The sequence below is a fragment of the Colias eurytheme genome, chromosome 5 (genome assembly GCF_061535395.1).
Source record: "Colias eurytheme isolate Ceu_HAF_F1 chromosome 5, ilColEury1 Martin Lab GWU primary, whole genome shotgun sequence".
Taxonomy (NCBI): Eukaryota; Metazoa; Arthropoda; class Insecta; order Lepidoptera; family Pieridae; genus Colias; species Colias eurytheme.
Genome location: NC_142984.1, coordinates 1,496,238 through 1,518,179, shown reverse-complemented (window position 1 = coordinate 1,518,179; position 21,942 = coordinate 1,496,238). Strand labels below are relative to the sequence as shown.

Genomic DNA, 21,942 nt, shown 5'->3' with positions numbered 1-21,942 from the left:
GGGCATGCAGAACCGAGTCCGGTTCCAAGTTTCTGAAACCCGGTTCCAAATCGAGCTCAGAACCGGGTAGAACCGGGTTACCCGGTTCTTTTATAATACCTCGGAAAAAAATACGAAATTAAACAAAAGTAACTGTAAAAGTACCTGATGGGCCTTTTATTTTACGCGGCTTGTGTCTTATTTTATTAAATTATTAAAGAAACAAAATTTCAATACTTCTGTTTATTTATCAGTCTTATAAAAGTACCTTGTTATCATAATATCACATATAAACTTAAACCTTATTCATTAACTGCAAACTGTAAAGCAAAAAACCGGCCAAGTGCGAGTCGGACACGCACTCCGAGGGCTCCGAACAAACCTATTTTTTATAATGTTGTAACTTTAAAATTTATGTTTCTAGTAATTTTTCCTTTATCTATGCGTGATATGAGACGTTACTTTTACCAAATTTAAAGGCTCTGTGTGAGAGTATGAGAGTATGAGAGTATCCTGTAGGTTTTGAGTCCCATGCGAATGACGAAATTTGCGAAAATTTTCAGCATTTACGGCTGTATCTTTTGATGCGTTCGTTGGCTTGTGAGTTTGACTTTTTCACAGCACCAAGGGACCGAAGACTTGAGTATTCGATATAAATTTCAGCTTGATACCAAAAACAAAAAGATGACTGGATCATTATATGAAACAGTAAAATCAACAGTTTTTCAAATTCACGACAAATCTAATCAAAATATTTCAGTAGCCTAATTTTTGTCATTTTCGAAGACTAATTTTTTTTTGAAGTGAAATTTCTTTATCGGAGTTGGAAAAAAATTTAGTGTAACATTTTTTCGTTATGCGTGACATTTTTCCGTTACGCGCCATCTTTTTCTTATCCCTACCGCACGCGTGATTCGACGTATTTCTGTAAAGTTCCATATATGTAGTAAATTATTTTTTGAAAAATAAGGTCATAAAGAAGTTTCACTTCTTACGTGTTTACACTAGTACACACACACATTTTTTTTGGTAATACACCCGTAGGAAACTTATAGCATCTAAGGTTAGACAACCAATCAGAGACACGCTTGAGGCGTGGCACGAAAATTCGCGATGCACGTGAGTCTGACGTTGCCAGATAGAATAAATTTGTTAAAATAATGCAGCAAATTATAAATAATACTTTATATCTTAATATTTTGGTCGGAACCGGGAGAACCGGGTTTCATACAATTCAGACCCGGTTCTCAAGATCATCAAAAAACCCGGGTTTACCCGGGTTTTTCGGAACCGGGTAAACCCGGGTGCATGCCCTAATTACCATATTGAAAGATGTAAGAAACATAATATTTCAGGGAAAATTGTTCCTTTTTAATTTTTACGGTAAAAATTCATTTTTAAAAACAATCGTGCTAATGTAACAGAATCATAATACATCTTTGATGTTTTCATGAACATGAATTATTATTCGAATTTACGAATAAACTTTAACAAACTTTTTTGCATAAAAAAACAATTGATATGTGCCGATATGCAGTAATTATTTAAAAATCACGCAAATATTTTAGAAACAAGATTTTTGCACGTTTGTTACTTTTGCTCGTGACCATCCCTGTTCGACACGCAAAGTTTTCCAATACAATAATGAGAATAAATAATAACAGTAACAAGATATTACATGCATATATGTATGTAATTTATTAAAAAGTCACTAAAACGGAAACGTCTGTGCAAATAGTAAAAAATTGGTTGTCTGTAAAGTCGGTTTACTGACGATAGTTGAACGTGACAACGGCTGATTGTGCTTCTTTGTCGCTCGTTCCGCGCTCTCGCTTGCACTTCAAGCCTTACGGAACGCCTCAGAGCGAGGTAACGCCGCATGAGTCATGTTTTTTCGTGCGTGTAGCCGGCTATCGAATTATAAGACGTTGTCACGTCAACAAATCTAGACTAGAAATATGTATTTATATACTATTCGGCTTTGTCAACATTATGTGATAAAATGTTAATGAATACCTTGCTCTACCATCCACTAAAATTCCTATTAAAATCGGTTCAACCGTTCAAAAGATTTCCCTAGACTCTAATCTGTGCTCTGATTTCCCTAGACTCTAATGCAAAGACAGGCTCACGTGTCTATTTGTATAACCGTTAACTAATTCAAAATTACATAAATAATAATATTAAACAGTTTTTAATTTTTATCATCATGTAAATATTTTTTCTAACGTGGTTTTTACGCATGATTTTATCCAATAATTATGTATATGTATAATCAATCATGTTGCTAAATGTTTTTAATAATAACGTAGGTATTGCTGGGAACAAACAATTAAAAAAAATAAAATACACCCAATTTAAAATTAGTCGAAATCGTGCCATTTCACTATGAAACAATTACGGGGCATCTTCAGGATCCTGCAAAAGTTACCTTCTTACAGATAGTCTAATTATTCCCTACGTCCCTATAAGCATACTTACAAGCATATCTTTATAAACTACGCAACGAATTTTTATGCGGTATTTTTTAATAGATAATTCTAGAGTAAGGTTTTAGTAGATAAGTAGTATATCTTAATAGATATAAATCTCGTGTCACAATGTTTGTCCTCAATGGACTCCTAAACCACTTAACCGATTATAATAAAATACGCACACCATGTGCAGTTTGATCCAAGTTGAGAGATAGGATAGGTTTTATCCCGGAAATCGCGGGAAAGGGAACTATGCGGGGTTTTCTCTGAAAGCGCGGGCGAAGCTGCGGGCGGAAAGCTAGTATTATTTTTTAGACAAAGCGGAGGAAGCCGCGGGCGGCAAGCCCGTTTATACCTTGGTTTATACATTTTAACTCACTAACGGATAAGGCGCGGGACATATACAAGCGGCGCGGCGCGCTGCCGGCGCGCATCGGGCGCGCTGTTGGCGTCCGAAAATGATATTCATATAGAGTGGTTAAATGCATTTTCTTCATGCATAATTTAGTAAAATTATGTTTTTGTGCTAAAAGAGATTAACATTAATTTGAAAGTAACGATTTTGTTTTGATAATTCCTTGTAAGTAAATAGCGAGGATAATCCCACGATTGCAAATATATCTTTGTTGGAAATGTTGGAATTTACTTGGAAAATTTTATAGTACTTTTAAAGTAATTTTAAAGTAGTACTGGTGTAATGATGGAAGAAAAGAAGGTTAAAATAACACAAAATTTATATTGTACTAGCGGTCCGCCCCGGCTTCGCCCGTGGTACATATTTCGCAATAAAAGGTAGCCTATGTTCTTTCTCAGGGTCTAAAGATTATCTGTGCCAAATTTCATCAAAATCGGTCCAGTACCTAGTTTATGCGTGAAAACCATACATACATACATACATACATACATACATACATACATACAAACCTTTCCTCTTTATAATATTAGTAGGTATAGATAAAATATGGTTTTCAAACACAAGTTTACATTTAAACCATATAAATCTTATCATTAAAATCTCAGTTCAAAAGTATTTACAGTACTGATCATTCCACAATATTACCTATTACAATTACAAATAAATAAAAAACACAATCAAAATCAGGATTATCTTTATTTCTGACATTGTAAATACATGGGAACTTTCATTATGCTCTTCTTCATTTTCACTTTCCCTACTGCCATCACCTGTGTAAATCATTTCATCGATTAATTCAATTCACCTTTAAAAACAAAACGAAGAAGGGTATGTAATAGCAGCTCTATATAATTCCACACAGAGAGAACACATTTTTGACTGACAGGCTACCGTCTCCTACCACCCGATTTGTTTTTGATTGTGTATGACCGTGAATTGACCTCTATTTGGATGCGATGGGGGAAGCGCGCCTGCGGTACGCCCGCGGCGCAACCGTGGCGTGCCGCCTCGTCGCCTTTCCAAAATTCTTTCATACAAAATGTATAAGAAGGACGTGGTGCAAAACAGATTCAAGAGGTGCGCTTATGGCACGCCCGCGCCCGCGCCGCTTGTGTTTGACCCGCGCCTAAGGGTAGATAAATTAACATTATTTTCCATTTTAACTGACGGATACACTTAACACTCATCAATATTGTGACGATTATGACGTATAAATAATAAAAACTACGTGATTATCATCAATAGATACAACAGTCACTCCGCGTAGTTTACGTTTGACCACGAGTGTTATAAAACCTAACCAAAGCAATGTAAAAAAAAAATATTAAATAAAAGTCTTTGTGTATAATTAATATTCAAAAAATCCTTTAAATTTCCAAACTTTAATTATTAAAACAAAAATCAAAATGATAACTTAAATTGTGAAAAACAAAACATTTTTTTTTATTCCAATAAAGTTTGAAGTATTATCGTAGAGAAAGGAATAAGATAAACCAATGAAGGCATCGTCCGTTATCATAGTATAATATGATAATAATAATTTCCCTTCGTCGTGATATAAATTAATAAAAAACGCGCGAATTCTGCCTATGTTCCGCGAACCGCGCACGAGCACATGCGCTGTGATTTTGTCTTTGAAAATTAAAAATTAGAAAGGTAAGTAAATCATTACATTTTTTTACATTTAAACAATAAATAATAAGAAATATTAAAATTTAGTTCACATAAATTATAAATTGATGATTTAAAAAATAAAATTATAATTAGCTGTTATGAATTCAGGAAATAACAAATATACAGAAGTCAAACAAAAAAAATATTGGTCATTATTTGTAACGACAAAAATATACCTACTTACATTAGATTTAATTTTTTTATTAATAGCTTATTTAAATAAAACATTTAAATATTCTTGCAAAAAAACTAATTTGTATTTGCAAATTTAACAATTAAAAAAATACTTTCTCCTGACTGTTCGATCAAATTTATGACACAATATACACGCAATGTGCTGAAGTAAATCATGCGCACGCACCATTAAATAAAACCATTAGTGAATTATAATTTACTTTGATCGTTATTTGTGATTAAAAACTCTTAAATGAATAATTTCATAAATTTTTTTACCCTTATACTTTAATGTAGGTCTGTATGTATCTTAAATGTGTATAAAAATCAAGGATAGAGGAAAAAGAAATATTTAATATTACGATGGCTACAACTAACACATTATGATTCGACAAAATATAGAAATCTCATATAATTTTCTAAGAAATGCATATTTAAATAACATCTATGCAAAACATGAGGAAAAAAAATAATTTATAAAGATTTGAGTCTATTAAATTTCCTTTTGATCTTAACTATAATACTTTTGATTTCATGGAGATAGATCGATCTATTGGGGTTAGTTCAAAGTGAGGTCATGTGCATTTACTAATACTAATTAAATAAATATATATTTATTATCAATATAGGGTCAATATGTTTATGTAAGACTAGCTACGCCCTGCGGTTTCACCCGCATTGCTCCGCTTCTGTTGATCTTAGCGTGATGAATCATCATTCACAAGGCTATATCATCATATAGGGCTATGCTATAGGGCATATATCATCATATATGCCCTATAGCCTTCCTCGATAAATGGATTTTTCAAATCGGAGCAGTAGTTCCTGAACTTAGCGCGCGTCAAACAAACAAACTGTTCAGCTTTATATTATTAGTATATATAATGGTGTAAAATAAATATTAGGTATATAACATTACTAAACGTTTCTGTAAAAATCTTAAAAATCTCAATAAATAGCCATTATTTTCGAAACTATACAAGATTTTATGTAGATATGTGATCTAATTACTTTTTATTACCTATTGCACAACTGTGTTCATATATTACCTATCGTTTATATGCTTAAATATTCCACATTTTATCCGCCGGACTTATACGTGTAATTCTTTCCATACAATTATTAGTAATTGTAATTGTATCTGATCTGCTTTGTGAATGTAGAATAACGTACATGCTTTTTTATCAACATAACCCGCCTAAAATGATTTCAGCAAAAAATACATTACAAAAAAAAAGGTTTTAATTAAGCAGAATTAATAAAAATAAAGACTGATTGGTTGTATTAGTTATATTCTTTCCTGTCATTTAAGGGTTGCCTGGTAGATCGCTACATGATTGCTACCTATAGGTAGCGATAAGGCCGCCCTTTGCTGTTCCTGTAAAGTCTTGTCTTTATTTTCATTGGTCGGTCATTCATCGGTAAAAATAAATCTCAATAAGACAATAAAGATAAAAAATTATTGTTTTTCAATCTAATGTTTACAAAATATGATTCATGGGCATATTATAATTTATAATGTCGAAATGCTGATGGCAGATAAACATGAACGATTATAAATAAATTGCGTCTCAAATTATTTACAACGTTTATAAAAATTCAACTAAATATTAAGGATTTTTATAAATTTATCTGTTTTTTTTCCAGCTCTATCTATTTCCAATTGAATGAAATTTTTATCAAAAGATGCACAAGTAATTGGGCATAATTTGTGAACGGTTAAAAGAAAATTCGATTGTTGCAATATGTTATTTTATTTATTGTTGAATTTACTGATAGATAATAAACAAACTTACTAATTTATTATATTTTAAATCAAGCTGCAAAATTGAAAGAAATGGCGAAAACAATGATTTTCAATAATTTCGAAGAGGTCTCTTGTTTCGAGGAATTGTCCTTATTCAAATCTTAATATATATAAATCTCGTGTCACAATGTTTGTCCTCAATGGACTCCTAAACCACTTATCCGATTATAATAAAATTCGCACACCATGTGCAGTTCGATCCAACTTGAGAGATAGGATAGTTTTTAAATTACGATATACAATATTAAGACTGTTACTGTTCAATAATTAATTAGCAAATGTTAAAAAACCGTATTTATTTATTTTTTATTTGTATAATCAGATGATAAGTATGCAACTTGTAATGGCGCCATTTTCTAACAAATTTTTGTATTTAATCTACTTACACACACTTGACAAGGGAATTGACGTCACTAACGTGTTTTAGAATTTCGATAAAATACAAGTGTTTATTAGCAAAAGAGATTATTTGATTACACTTTATAAGAGTGCTGTTAAAGAGAATATAAATATTGTTCTATCTATTCTAACGTTTTTTCCTTTATTAGGCGTACACAACTGATAACGACTTCGTTTGTGCAAAATATGCATTAATTAGACTTTAAATCATGGACTAATAAATATATCTTTAAATTACATAATTATGGTATCCTTAAACTTAAAAAATTACTTAGCATCATTGTTTTTTAAACTCCACTGACAAAACTATTACTTAATAGTCTATGGCTTAATTTGCGCGGGATTTAATTTTTTTTTAACATTGAAGCACTGACTCTGATAATATGATATTTTATGACTTAATAGGGTTTATTCATGCAGAAAGTGAAATGAAATCGCTATCTCAAGAATTATTTAAATCTTAATTAATAAAAGAAATGCTGTAAAAACAGGCATTTTGAAATATGTAAATCAAACACGGGCAGGTATGAAATGTCTTGTAAATTATTACGACTTAAAAATTTAATTATGAATTAAAAAAGAAACTACGACTGCGACTTAAAAAAGAAACACAACAGAACAATTAGCAACAGCTAAGCTTAATTTCAGACATACACGTGATTACACGCAGTGAAAGTAAAAAATATAATATGATAGGTTATCGAAATTCATGCAATCGAATTTGTTACTACTTCCATTTTTGGATTTTAATATTATCAAGAGGGATTATTATAATACTTAATTAATTAAATAACAATACTTATTACTTATAGGTCTATCGAAAATACATACTTAGTTAGTTATTTTCATATCTTACGTTGATTTATTTGACATAAGTAATACAATTTTATATATTTTATCACTATTACTCATAGAAATTTCGTAACTGGATTATGTAGGTACAAGGGTTTTCTAGTAAATCTAAAGCGTCCCGTAAACGCATTTCAAACTTTCATTACATTTAACTACAATCCAATCTAATTAGAAATATATAAATATACTAGCGGTCCGCCCCGGCTTCGCCCGTGGTACATATGAAAAATTGATGTTGGCCGATTCTCAGACTTACCCGGTATGCACAGAAAATTTCATGAGAATCGGTCCACCCGTTTCGGAGGAGTATGCAGACTAACATTGTGACACGAGAATTTTATATATAAGATTACTTACCATTGGTTAGGAGAGCGTAATTTCTAAATAGAAGAGCCGGCCTAACCTAAATGCTTTTTTAGAATCATAATATTTACAAAAAATAAGTTTTTTTAGATTCGATAAAAAGTTATTAGCTGTAAACCAATCGAAGATATATAAAAGGTTATTAATTTTCATAACATATTTATATTTTTGTTCCAGCCAAGTGACTTGGTGTCAAACATAAAGATGGAGAAGAAAGGGAAGTTCCTGGGGCCGTCATTGGCAACCCTGGACGAAGCTATGCTTGCTACGGGTAAGTCAAAAAAGTAAAAACACAACGTTTTACAACTGAAAAAAAAATCGTATCTAGTTACTTGCCATGAAGAAAACAAACTATTTTTTTTGAAGTGAAACTTCTTTATCGGCGTTGGAAAAAAATTTAGTGTAACATTTTTTCGTTACGCGTGACATTTTTCCGTTACGCGCATCTTTTTCTTATCCCTACCACGCGTGATTCGACGTATTTCTGCAAAGTTGCATATAGTAAGTATAGTAAATTATTTTTTGAAAAATAAGGTCATAAAGAAGTTTCACTTCGTACGTGTGTACCCTTGGCCTTGTGTCAATGAACGTAGATGGTTCATATGTAAATCGCTCATATTTTGTATACCGACTCATTTTTGGAACGTCAGTTAAAATAATTACTTAATTTTTATTTAAAAATTAGTTAGATCGAACTTAAAGCCGCCACGTGAATTTAATTCTCAAAAGATTTTAGTGTAAATAGATTTAAAAATGATATCCTTATTAAGTATAGAGAAGAGACTAGTTTTACAATTTATTTATTACAAACAATTATTAATAATTAATAATCATTAACAACAAAATTACAAGACATGTAAAAATGAACACAGTCTAGTGTACATAATCATCTTGTAAACAATAAAGAAGTAACATTATTATTATTCTATGATTCCTATTACATGATTTATTGCTACATCTATTTGCAATATTTTAATCATTTAATATTTCATTACTCTTCATTACAAAAGAAGTTTTTATTGCATTTTTTATAAAGTAGTAATTAATGATTGACATAAAAAGTGTAGGTAGAAAATACCTATTGTTTTATAAAGATTACTAGAGTTATAAATAAATATCTACACATCCCAAATCTAGAAGTTTTATTCATTTAATAATAATATAGTCTCCCGCGAAAAACCACTTTTCGAATAGTACCTACATGATTTTCACTAATTTTCAATCTCACCCCCTTATATATTCGTATTGAGGTACCTAACCTTGGTAACCTCTATTATCAGTGTACGTTTTAATCAGTTAATTTTTTAAATTTATGATTAAAAGAAAAAAAAATGTATGTAGAGCTACAAAGACTGCTTTCTACAATAAATACTTAAATAATATTTTAATTATTTTATGTTCAATTTTTGTATTGCTATTAGTAGGTACTTTGTAGTTGGATAAAACGTATACATATGAGTGATTCCGTCGAAAGAAGTGAATTAGAATCAATATCGTCTAACGTCTTAGGTTATATGGGAGTGTTTCATGTATCATTTTTGGATATTTCTCGTTTTATTTTAAAAAAGTTTTATTGTTGTAATTTTACTCATTAGGTATAATTCTTTCAATATCAGTTTAAAGTTTCTTGATATCTGCAATAGTTACGGAATAATCGCCTGTGCACACTTAACGATTAGGTACACCCTGTATATTATGTTTGTATAAAACAGTGATTAATTTATGAGGTACGTTATTTTAAGCATAAGTTTTATAACATTGTTTTTTAAAGGATGCAATAATTTTTATGACATACCTGACGTAATAAGCGTTAGATGCTAATTTTATCTTATCACACACAAGCCTATGACCGTAATATGTAAACAATGGTTTCATTAGCACAATACAATCTGTTTTTTTTAACACAAACATACGTAACTTCGTTCAAAAACTGGCATTTTTTGGAAAATTCCATTTTTTTTACAAAAATACAAAAATAGAAATCTACGTCATAATCAGCTACGATAAAGTTATTAATAGAAATCTAATTTTAATCTTTTATTTTTTTGCGGCTTAGATAAAAATAATTGTTCTTAAAACCATCCGGTTTTTATTATCAGCTTTTATCTGAAAAAAAACAAGATAAATTGTATTAATATTAATACATATATGTAGTTTTACTTGATATCACCTAAGACGTTGGGGGTGGGGTCAATTATCATCATAATATTATTTTTATTCAATTAAGATATATGTATTGAAATTTAAATGGCTTAGGCTTATATTTGATAAAGTGAATTATGCCGATTTATTAATAAGTATCATACTAATTATATAATTTTATTTTAATGTAATTAAATTAGTTTTGTACCACTAGAAAATCTAAAAATCTACGATTTGTGAACGTTATCTACAGTATCGTTTTTGGGAACAACGATTAAGATAAAAAAAGAATGGTTAACGATATTATAAAATTATGTTTACAATCAATTACGAAAAAATAAGAAAATTCATGTGTATTTCGAACTTTTCTTTCGAATTTCGATGGTTAATATTAAAAAATGTTATGACGATTTAAAAGTGCCTTTATAAGAAGTCAATAGTTTATGCCATATTATTATGTTACTCATAATTTACTTTGATTTTCATCCAATCTTCTACTTGGATTACCTTAGCCTGTGACCTTTTTATTTAGTGAAAACTGACAATTTACGACCTATATTTGTTATCATTATATCATTTAAAGTTTAAACTGCATGTAGATACAGTTTCAATTACCTAGTGTAATAATGTAACTCAAAATTAAGTGAGAAAATCCATTAACATTAAGAAATGGGACATCCTGTAATTAAGGACGCTATTAGGTACGTATTTTTACAAAAAGCGCTGTTTTGCGGTACAATTTTTAACTCAAAGCAATTACACGTGAGAACAAAGTAATATCTTAATTTAAAGATAATATATTCACTTCTCAGTGTATCTTATAAATATTGTACGACATCATACAAAATTGTCGCTGAAATACGTTTTTCCAAAAACAATAATCGCGTAAAATGCAAAAAATGAGGTCTAAAACGGTACCATTTTAGGAAAATTAACAACCTAATCTATAATCTTAACTATATCTTATTGAGGGATATATAATATATATAGTCCTTTTTATATGGTACAATTTTTGTGTATCTATATCAACATTTTATTTTAATTATGAGCTTTTGAGTAACGCAGAAAAGTGACAGAAGAAACGCATTCAAAGTGGAATCCGGAAATATTTAAATAAATTACGTACTTATAAAAATTATCTTATCAACGTCTGAAATGCACCTACATGCTCTTTGAAGAAAATGCATCGTAATTATCACAAAGCATGACGCGACTACAAAAAAAGATAACAATTTTTTAAGAGAAACTTCTTTAGGCGCGTTGAGAGTAAACTTTCAAGGTCGCGTCAATATCGTCACGTCATGGAGTAAGGCGACGATTTTGGTATCTTTGAATCTCGCCAAAGAAGTTTCGATTCTGACACGTGTGCTCGGTACACACGCTCTTTTTTCGTGGCAATAAGATATGTCTATTTGCTGACATTATCTTTATAACGTAATTTTAATGGATTACAGATTAAAAACAGGCGGGTGGCAACCGGGAAATTTATTGCACAGATAATTTTATAATCTCGATTACCATTCCGAGGAAAGATTACTGCATTATAAAATTGGCCCATTACTCACTTGTTATTCATATTTATCATGAAGACTTTGGCTTGATTTATCTTATTATCTAAAGAAAACAAAGCGGTAAAGATTATCGTTTTTAATTCTTGCGTAAAGACGTTGAACATCCTGTCAGTTACTATTAATGAAGTACATTTTAAACAAGGTTTATTGTAATATGGTAATTCATGTTAATTAAAACTGAACACAAAATCATTTTCCATCAATACCATTTATAGGATTTTAATTTACCATTTTCATCTTTTACGAATAAAAACTGATAAAAGTACCAATATTGTTTAACAAGACTTGGAATTTGGGCGGGAAATTTTACTGTTAAAAACGAAGCACCTGAAAATTATCTATCTAAATAATAAATTATCTATATATATATTCTTATTTAGAGAAAACGTTAATATATGTACCACGGGTGAAGCCGGGGCGGACCGACTTTAAAAAGATTTAGTTAATATTTTTCAGGTTAATATGTTTCTAATGGTTTATTTAAAGGATCGAATAGATATTATATTTTACTTTCAACAAAAAAGTTACAAACATGTATTAATTCAGTAATGGCTGGTCATGGACGCAATATACGTTTTTACGTTTAAATATATCCTATTTTGGAAGTTGTTCAACTAGATTTTAATTAAGGTTGAACGGTGCAATTATGTTGCTATGGAATTAAAGCTCAAACTTGTGCCTATTTATTTCAATAAATAGGTACAAGTTTGAGTTGTAGTTCAATAGACTCTTTTAAAAGCGTATTTTCATTACCATTTTCAATTTCAGATCAATTTCTATGTCCTATGTTTAATAAAAAATGGCGATTTTCTTCCTAATCCAATTTTTTTAACAAGTGTGAAGAGTTCAAAAACTTATTACAATAAAATCAATTATTATATTTTTTTAACAAAAAAACTTAACCGCCTTAAAATTGTCAGAACTGGACAAAATCTAAAATGGGACCACTTGGGAGGCACTAGTTTCCAAATAAAAAAAGAATAATCAAAGTCAGTTTACCGAGTTGAAAGGTCTGAGGTAACAAATACTCCTCCTTTTTGAAGTCGGTTGAAAGTCCTAAATCAATGAAAAACAAAAATCAATGCGAAAGATTTAAAATAAATCCAGTATTATAAAATGCACGTATCACTAAGTAATATGCAATAATAATATAATGTTTAGATAGCGTGGTCAATAATAAATTATAATAACAGTGCATCTCTCTCGATAACGAAATATTTGATGCTACGTACGTGATATCGAGATGGTATGGATGGGAGTTATTTTATCGTAATTAATTACTATTAACATGATTAGTAACTATCGCATTTTATGGATTATTTCTATACGCATATGCAATATATACTTAAATTTTTATCATAATTTGTATATGTCACGGCTAAAGGTAGGTGAGAACATAAACTTAAGATTAGCCGGCTAAACTTAGGTTTATTTTCGACGAGGTGTTAATGTTAGTTTGTTCTATCTTTAGCCGGCTAAACTTAAGTGTAACCGCAGGCCCGTGGCTAAAAATGTCGGGGTGGGTAGATTTGGTTAGCGCCGGGCCGGTGGAGGGCTTGAGGGGCCCGCACAGTGCCAGAAAACACTCGCCCTGTTCCTTACATGTATTATAGTAACCAAATCTACCCACCCCGACTCAGGGCAGAAAGCTGGTGGCTAGGTTAGGTTAGGTTAGAACTCTTAAGACCCGCACGAGCCGAGCGAGCGCAGCGAGCGTGCTGCGGCAGCAGCCGGCGAAGTGCCAGAAAACACTCGCCCTGTTCCTTACATGTATTATAGTAACCAAATCTACCCACCCCGACATTTTTAGCCACGGGCCTGCGGTTACACTTAAGTTTAGCCGGCTAAAGATAGAACAAACTAACATTAACACCTCGTCGAAAATAAACCTAAGTTTAGCCGGCTAATCTTAAGTTTATGTTCTCACCTACCTTTAGCCGTAACATATATACGTCTATAATGATAGACTGATACCATGTACGTACCTACTACAACGATAAGTAATTTGTAAAATTTTATTGGTAATTCGATTAAAAATTAATTTAATATCATATTAAGACAACTACGATAACATTTCTCGATGATTTCGCCGTCTCTAATTACCTATGTGTGCTTAGATCTTCAAAAGTACGCAACGGATTTTGATGAGGTTTCTTTTAATAGTTAGAATGGTTCTCAAGGAAGGTTTTAGTATATTATTTGTTAAGATTTAGACAAAGCGGACGAAGCCACGGGCGGAAAGCTTGTATATTTATTAATACTACGCAATGCATTCATATTTTTCACTAGGTTATCGGAATGCAACGATAAAAGCTAATGGGGGGCACTCATGTCGATATACATAATATTATGTGATTACACGTGAGGTGGATACTTCAGAAAATTGATTAGAATCTCGTAAACAACTGATTTGTTTTTCGTGTTCTAGGTCAAGGCTTACAAATGCAAATGCAATGAAAATAAAATTATATAATTGTTTTTTTTTTTTCAAAATGTGTATGAAAATAAGAGGCTACAATAATACTTTTTATGAAAACCATTATCGTTTGCTACTTAAAAAAGTTTACAAATTGAAAATTTTACTCTTAATTTTATCTCTATTAATTATAGAGCCTCGCATCATCATATCACGCATAGAGATTATAAAATAGAGCCATAACATCGGCAGGAATATTTAATTTATCTAGTGAACGAATTTTCCAAATCGATAATGTTTCTAAGGATTTAGATCATCATTTTAGGGTTCTTAAGAGCATTCTATCCTATTGCCATGAAACTAGATGAAAAGTTCCAAACATGTGAAACCTCTGCTTAGATATATCATATAACTATCATAAAAATATATCTAGTAACATATGGGCTGAATCAATAAATGTTTAAAACATTGTAATTAGGTCATCATATTATGTTTCAAATATTATTCTTGAAACAAGAATATCGTGTAAATATTATAAAATATAATTCGATAATCATGTAAATTAACTAAGTCAATGTGGTTTGGTTTTCTTTGAAAACTGAACGACCTCAGAATGTATGTTAGTCGTTTAATTTATTTAAAAGGGGCAAAATAAGTAATTACATTATTGCAATTAGTGTAAACATCTACATTTGTAATGAGTGAGAAATATTTTAATAGGAATTTGAATAAGCATTTTATTTTAAGGCCTACCTACTGCATCTTGTACCTATGATATTTTTCTTCTTGAATGTGTTCAATATTTTTAAACCGTCCGTCGCGTCGTGCTTAATTATGCTTTCATTATTAAAAAATCTCAGTTTGCAATTAGAATTTGAGCCCTTTATATAAATAAAACTAAAGCAGGTATTTAATTATTATTTAAAAAATACGCAAATACAATATTACGGATATACCATAATTTCCTATAGCTCTAAAACTAATTTACGCCTCCATAACTGTCCAATTTTGTCTCCAGATTTTAAATAATTCATTTGCAAACAATGCGACATACATGTCAGAACAATTTATTATTTAACAAAGATAATATTATAATAATACGGTGGGAAAGTCCGTCGTTTACTCTCGTGAGATATCATCATGTTTGCTGAGATTATTTTATTCAAAGAAAATATTTACATAGGCAGGCTGTTTGCGAAAAACATGTAATAAAATATAATTACGTTATTTTGTTGGGAGTTAAATAAACATCGCATATGTACCACTTTCTGTGACTTCTGGGGTTTCGCGCTGGTAACAAAAATTGTGACATCCATTTTTTTATAACTCTTAATCTCATTATTAATGAATTACCACTGTATCACCTTATTCTACTCAACTACTATAGGAGGAACTTTTTAGTTTTGTAGCAATAAACTTATAAATATTAAAAAAAATATGAAGATTATAAAAAATTGCTCAGTAGGGCGGGATTGAAATGCGCCTCTATCGCCGCAACGTTGTGATTTTATTTTTAATTTTTCGATCACTTAAAATTACTATGTTGTACAAAAAAGCGACATTAATCCACGATTTAGACTTAAAACTCTATCTAATCCTTCCAGGTTTCGGCATCTACAACATCCTGCACATGCTACTCAGCGGGCTGATCCTCATGGGCGTGATCATGCAGAGTCTCTCGCTGGGCTACGTGCTGCCGGCAGCACAGTGCGACCTGGATCTTAGTCTGCAGCAGAGAGGCTGGCTGGCTGCTATACCTTTTTCGGGTAAGTTAATAATATGGAGAGAAAATAAATGAAATATTTGGTATCAAAAGTAACATTAAGTATATTCAATATGAACTTAACTTAAGTACAACAAACTGCGAAGTTCAGGATCATGTAGAGTTGGAAATGATGTATTGAAATTCGGTTTGAGGTTCGGTTGGAATTGTGGTTGATGTTTGTGGATCAATTAAAGATCTCATGTAGGTAGGATTTGATACATTTTCAATAACAAATATAGTATTTTCATAAGTATTCTAATAGCGTCTCAGTACATTACAAAAGGAAGACTTGTAATACAGAAAATATTATTTCTTGTAATGTTTATTAAAAGTCTACATATTATAATAAAGTCGTGCACCGCGTCTGAATATTCGCGATAGACTCAGAAACTGCTGTATTGATTTTCAATTTTTCATTCTGTTTTTACTATTATATGTGGTTCTTGCAGAAGGTCTTATAGTACATATCCATACTATCCATACTAATATTATAAATAAGAAAGTAACTCTGTCTGTCTGTCTGTTACTCAATCAGGCCTTAACTACTGAACCAATTTGCATGAAATTTGGTATAGAGATATTTTGATACCCGAGAAAGGACATAGCTGGATAGGTTTTATCCCGGAAATCCTACGGGAACAGGTTTTTCTTTGAAAACGCGGGCGAAGCCGCGGGCGGTAAGCTAGTTTCTTATATTCTTTTGACAACGCGAGCGAAGCTAGTTAAAAATTATATTTTAAGATAAATTGTCTTACATGTTACCTTTTAACTGTTGCTTTTAACACTACTACATTTAAATAACTGCAATAACATAACATTACAGCAATTATCCTCACTTCCTACTTCTGGGGCTGGCTTGCTGACACAAAGGGCCGTCGCTTCGTCATGCTGTTCTCGATGCTGATATCAGCTGTCTTCGCAGTGCTGGCCAGCTTCTCTCCAGAGATTATCTCGTTTGCTATACTGACGTTTACCTCAGCTGTATTGTGAGTATACTGATTGAATTTTTACTGTGATTGTTTAGGAGTATTACTCAGTTTAGGTAACTATTAATTATGTGTTATAGGTAGATTTATACTGGGCACTGTATTTTGTGCTCTTTCTTTTTATTTATTTTAGCAGATATCGTCCCGCCAGTAGTATTTTATTAGCCTTGCTGCCTTTTAGCCTGGTTGCCTAAAAAAGATCTTCACTTTTTTCACAGTTCTTTTGTTTTATATACATTTGATGAGAATTATTGTATTTCTTTTCAGCATGGCGGGTCCATCTTCAGTGGTTTACACGTATCTCGGAGAGTTCACAAACATCCGCCATAGAGACAAAATCGTAGCCTTTGGTTCGTCCTTTGTTGGAATTGGAACCGTTGTTCTACCAGGTATTTAAATCAATGCATATTTCGATATCCTAAAACCATTTATATTCTGATTATTATATGTATATCTAGTTTGATCATATTTTATTTCTTGTTAAATTTGCCTTATTCAGGAAATGACTCATAACATACCTCAATAAAACAATACTGTTTAGGTAATATAACTTTTGAAAAGCCTAATTTTAAAGGAATTCTACCTAAATTACTCCAATCCATCATATGCTATTTCAATTATTACCAATGTACAAGTCCTATTTATAACACTTTTTCTAAACAACAACATAACATTGTAAACTCAAATTTCCAGCTGTCTCCTGGCTAATCCTGCCCATAGACATCTCCCTGCCCATACATTTCCTCAACATCACCTACCGTTCCTGGCGGTTACTGGTTATCGCTTCCAACCTCCCTTTGGCCATCGGCTTCGTGCTGCTGCTCTTTGCACCAGAGAGTCCCAAGTTCCTGAACGCGTGTGGAGACCAGGAGGGCTGCTTGAAAGTACTGAAGCAGATGTATGCGGTGAACAAGAGGATGCCGCAGGATTCTTATCCGGTAAGATTTTATTAGTTTACACCATGATAATCGTTTAATAGTCAAAATGTTATACTGGCTCCACCGATTTGACTTTATTACTCATCAAAAAAGAGCGTGTTTGTCGAGCATTTATGTCAGAAGTAAAATTTCTTTGGCAAGATTCAAAGTTACCAAAATCGTAGCCTTACTCCATGACGTGCCGGTATTGCCATGACGTGACCTTGAAATTTTACTCTCAACGTGCCTAAAGAAGTTTCACTTCAAAAACAGTACAGGTACTAGTAATAATGATAGAACATGAATTCTGAATATTATTTCGATTTTAAATTATCATAGAATCTGAATAACATTTGCGATATGTTAATTTTTAGTGCATATTTCAATATTTATAGAATTTACTATAGAGTAATGTGATTAAATATTGCATCAACTACGTGCGCATGTCGGGAAAATTTCATGGTCGCGTCATGGCAATACAATCACGTCATGGAGTAAGGTGACGATTTTGGTATCTTTGAATCTTGTCAAAGAAGTTTCACTTCTGACACATGTGCTCGACACACACGCTTTTTGTTCTACGACGTTATAATCATGTTCTTTCAATAGCTGTTAGCTCTACTTACTAGGTATTAATATGTACTTATAAATCAATCTATAGGTACTAATATTATAAAGCTAAAGAGTTTGTTTGTTTGAACGCGCTAATCTCAGGAACTGCTGATCCGATTTGAAAAATTATTTCGTTGTTAGATAGCCCATTTATCGTGGAAGGCTTATAGGCTATATATCATTAAGCTAAGACCAAAAGGAGCGTAGCCACGCGGGTGAAACCGCGAAGCGCAGCTAGTTATTTATATAGGTAAAAATTGCTAGCTCTACTAATACTTATAAATCAATTATTTCAACAGGTGAAAGCGCTAGTAGAAGAGACACAAGCAGTAAAAGCAATGGAGAGCACCAGTATCACAAATGTCCTCAAGTCGATGCGCGACCAGACGGAGCCGCTGTTCAAACCACCGCTGCTGAAGTGGACCTTCCTCATCTGCTTCATACAGTTTGGATTGTTTGGCACGTGAGTAATTGCATACTTTATATAATAAATAAATAAATAAATAAACGGCACGGCACGATCTGATCCCATACTAAGCTTTCGCTTGTGTTATGGAAACCAGATGGCTGATAAACATACATATATAAATTTTTAAATAAATACTTATATAGATAATTAACGCCCAGACACAGAGCAAACATCTATGTTCATCACACAAATATTTGCCCCGGGTGTGAATCGAACCCACGACCTCTGGCTTGGAAGGCAGGGTCACTACCAACCAAGCCAACCGGTCAGTCGATGTATATGGGGTATTTTTGTTTAATCGAATGGGAATTTAAGAGGATAGGCGATTTATCTCGTTATTTTACTGGGATTCGGAACGGGTAACATGATGACATTCTATTCCTGAATCAGAAAATTGTAGAATTTTTACATTGTTACTTCAATTTGTTGGAGGAAGAACATCTTCCGTTTTCCACTTACCTCTTCATTTATACCTACATATTAGCTTTCCTACTTACCTACTTCTTCCGTTAAATGTTTATGTTCTTGGTACATAGCAGCAGCTTGTATTGAAAATATTAATATGTCACTATTTTAGTTGTGTTCTTAATTTAAAATAGTTAAAAAAAATCATTATATTATCCACTCAGCATATTTTCAATTATCATAATTCTAATGAAAATATAATTGTTATTCCAGGACCAATGGCTTCTACGTATGGTTTCCCACGATACTCAATTCAGTGGCCAACCATGAAGGTACTGAGACCAGAATCTGCGAAATCTTGAATGCTCATCAAAATGTGCCTAGCAATGGCACTGAGGTAAGAGATTTTTCTATTATTAAGAAATTTATTTTTTAGCAGCTAGGATCTCGGCACAAGATAACTTTTAATTTGTTGTGTGTCCAATAGGGATTTAAACTAAAGGTTTTCAAGGAAATGATTGCATGCAAATGTTGATCAATTAATATTTTTACGATTATTATATGAGAATTAATTCAAAAAGGAATTTATAAATTAAATTAACTTTTAACTTTTCTTTACTAAGCAGCTTACTAGTTACTGTTACTAGTTTACGATATTGGGAGCTTACATATATCACAACTAGAGGTCCGCCCCGGCTTCGCCCGTGGTATATATTTCGCAATAAAAGGTAGCCTACAAATTTATCTCCATACCAAATTTCATGCAAATTGGTTCAGTAGTTTAGGCGTGATTGAGTAACAGACAGACAGACAGAGTTACTTTCGCATTTATAATATTAGTATGGATTTGCAGGTTGTCTGCGACGACACAATGAACACAGCCACCTTCGAGCTCTCCATCTACATAGGACTAGTGTTCTGCTCCATGTACATCATTGTTGGCTTCCTCGTGGACTTCATGGGGAAGAAGCTGATCCTCATCACCATCCTCACCGGCACCGGGTTGTGCGGTATTGGAGCTCACCTCGCGCATAGCCAGGTTGCGGTCGTGCTGTTCGCGATCTTCCAAATGTGTGGCGCCTGTATTGGACTCACTAATGCTGTTACTGTTGAGCTGTTTCCTACTAAGTACAGGTGAAGAACTGTCTTAGAGAATTGTGGAGCTATTTCATAGTTAATTTTAAGGTAGTTTTAATTTCTAGGATTGGTTAATATTTTCTAGGTATTTTTGTTTTATATTGTTTATGCTAGTTTAACTAAATTCAGAACTTGGCTAGCGCTTAATTACAATAAAACTTATTCTTATAGGTTATGCTGAATTTTTTAAAGAAGATAATACATTTAGAAAGAAAGAAAGATTACAAAGATACTTCAGAAATCAAAATCAACGTATATTTGTCTGATTATATTATATATCTTACAATGTAGCGAGCCACTATCTAGCGAAAAACCAAACTTCTTTAGCTCTAATAAATCTGGTCTACAAGTTATTTTATTCAAACTTACAATTATTAATAAGCACTGCAACTCAAAATGCTTATTTTATTACAGGGCAATGGCAGTTTGTATGTCTATGATGATGGGCAGAGTTGGTTCCATGGCCGGGTCTAACCTCATCGGCATGTTCCTCTCGACGAATTGTGGCCTCAGCTTCTATATCTTTGGAGGACTTATTATTTGTAAGTAACCCATTGGCAACATTTTTTATGATAACGAGATCGTATTATTGGTATTAAACGTCCCTACCATTGTATTGCTGTAATTTTAAACAACTTTTAAAGACTTAATAAGACGTAATTTTCATATATATTATATGTACTACCTATCAAATGAAGTGTAATGATTTATTTTATTACCATTCCTTTTATTAAAATAGTCCATGTTGGAGATGATGTCTTATAAGTATTAATCTTGTATTAATATACAGACTCAAAACATATTTTTTTCCAGCTTGTGCTCTTCTCTGCTTCACCCTTCCCGGTAAAGGCGAAATATCCCAGAAGATAATCAAAACGGATCCGATCAAGAACCAAACCCACGAACCGGCTTGAACCATCGCAAACCGGATCTGAAATGGTCAAAACGAACGCTCATATGAGCTAAAAACTATAGAAAATTAAGGAAAAACTAATACTAAAACATTAACCACTTTGTTGTGAAGGAGGGAGAGTTTGTTGTTGTGTTTCGCAAGCTTTAGTTTGAGTACAAATTATATACCGAGCTGATAATCGATGAATTGATAAATATTAAACGTGAATAATTTACTCAAATGTATATATAGTATATACCTAGTTACTAGAAACGTTTCATTTTAAGCATTACTAATATTAATTTTATTGAAAATGGATGTAAACTTGGATAACCATAGTAACTTAATTGGAATGTTATGTATTTTAAATCTATTCAATTATGTCATAATAATAATTTATGCTAAAGAAGGCATAAAAATCTTACGCAATTGTTATAAATGAAGATTGAAAGAATTACAATTATGTATGTATTTTGTGACTGTGATATTAATA

At 32.0% G+C, this 21,942-nt stretch overlaps 1 protein-coding gene across 1 annotated transcript in view; it reads left to right on the top strand.

Annotated features, from left to right (window-relative positions):
* Positions 1-21,942, top strand: part of LOC149908272 (putative transporter svop-1) — a 30,380-nt gene extending 8,438 nt beyond the window's left edge. Inside the window, exons 2-11 of the mRNA XM_090101697.1 lie at positions 8,315-8,408; positions 15,871-16,032; positions 16,855-17,017; positions 17,285-17,406; positions 17,711-17,955; positions 18,846-19,009; positions 19,694-19,817; positions 20,274-20,554; positions 20,972-21,099; positions 21,371-21,942. Coding sequence (XP_089957823.1) covers positions 8,315-8,408; positions 15,871-16,032; positions 16,855-17,017; positions 17,285-17,406; positions 17,711-17,955; positions 18,846-19,009; positions 19,694-19,817; positions 20,274-20,554; positions 20,972-21,099; positions 21,371-21,471 — 1,584 coding nt within the window. The 3' untranslated portion in view covers positions 21,472-21,942. The remainder of the gene's footprint in view (positions 1-8,314; positions 8,409-15,870; positions 16,033-16,854; positions 17,018-17,284; positions 17,407-17,710; positions 17,956-18,845; positions 19,010-19,693; positions 19,818-20,273; positions 20,555-20,971; positions 21,100-21,370) is intronic.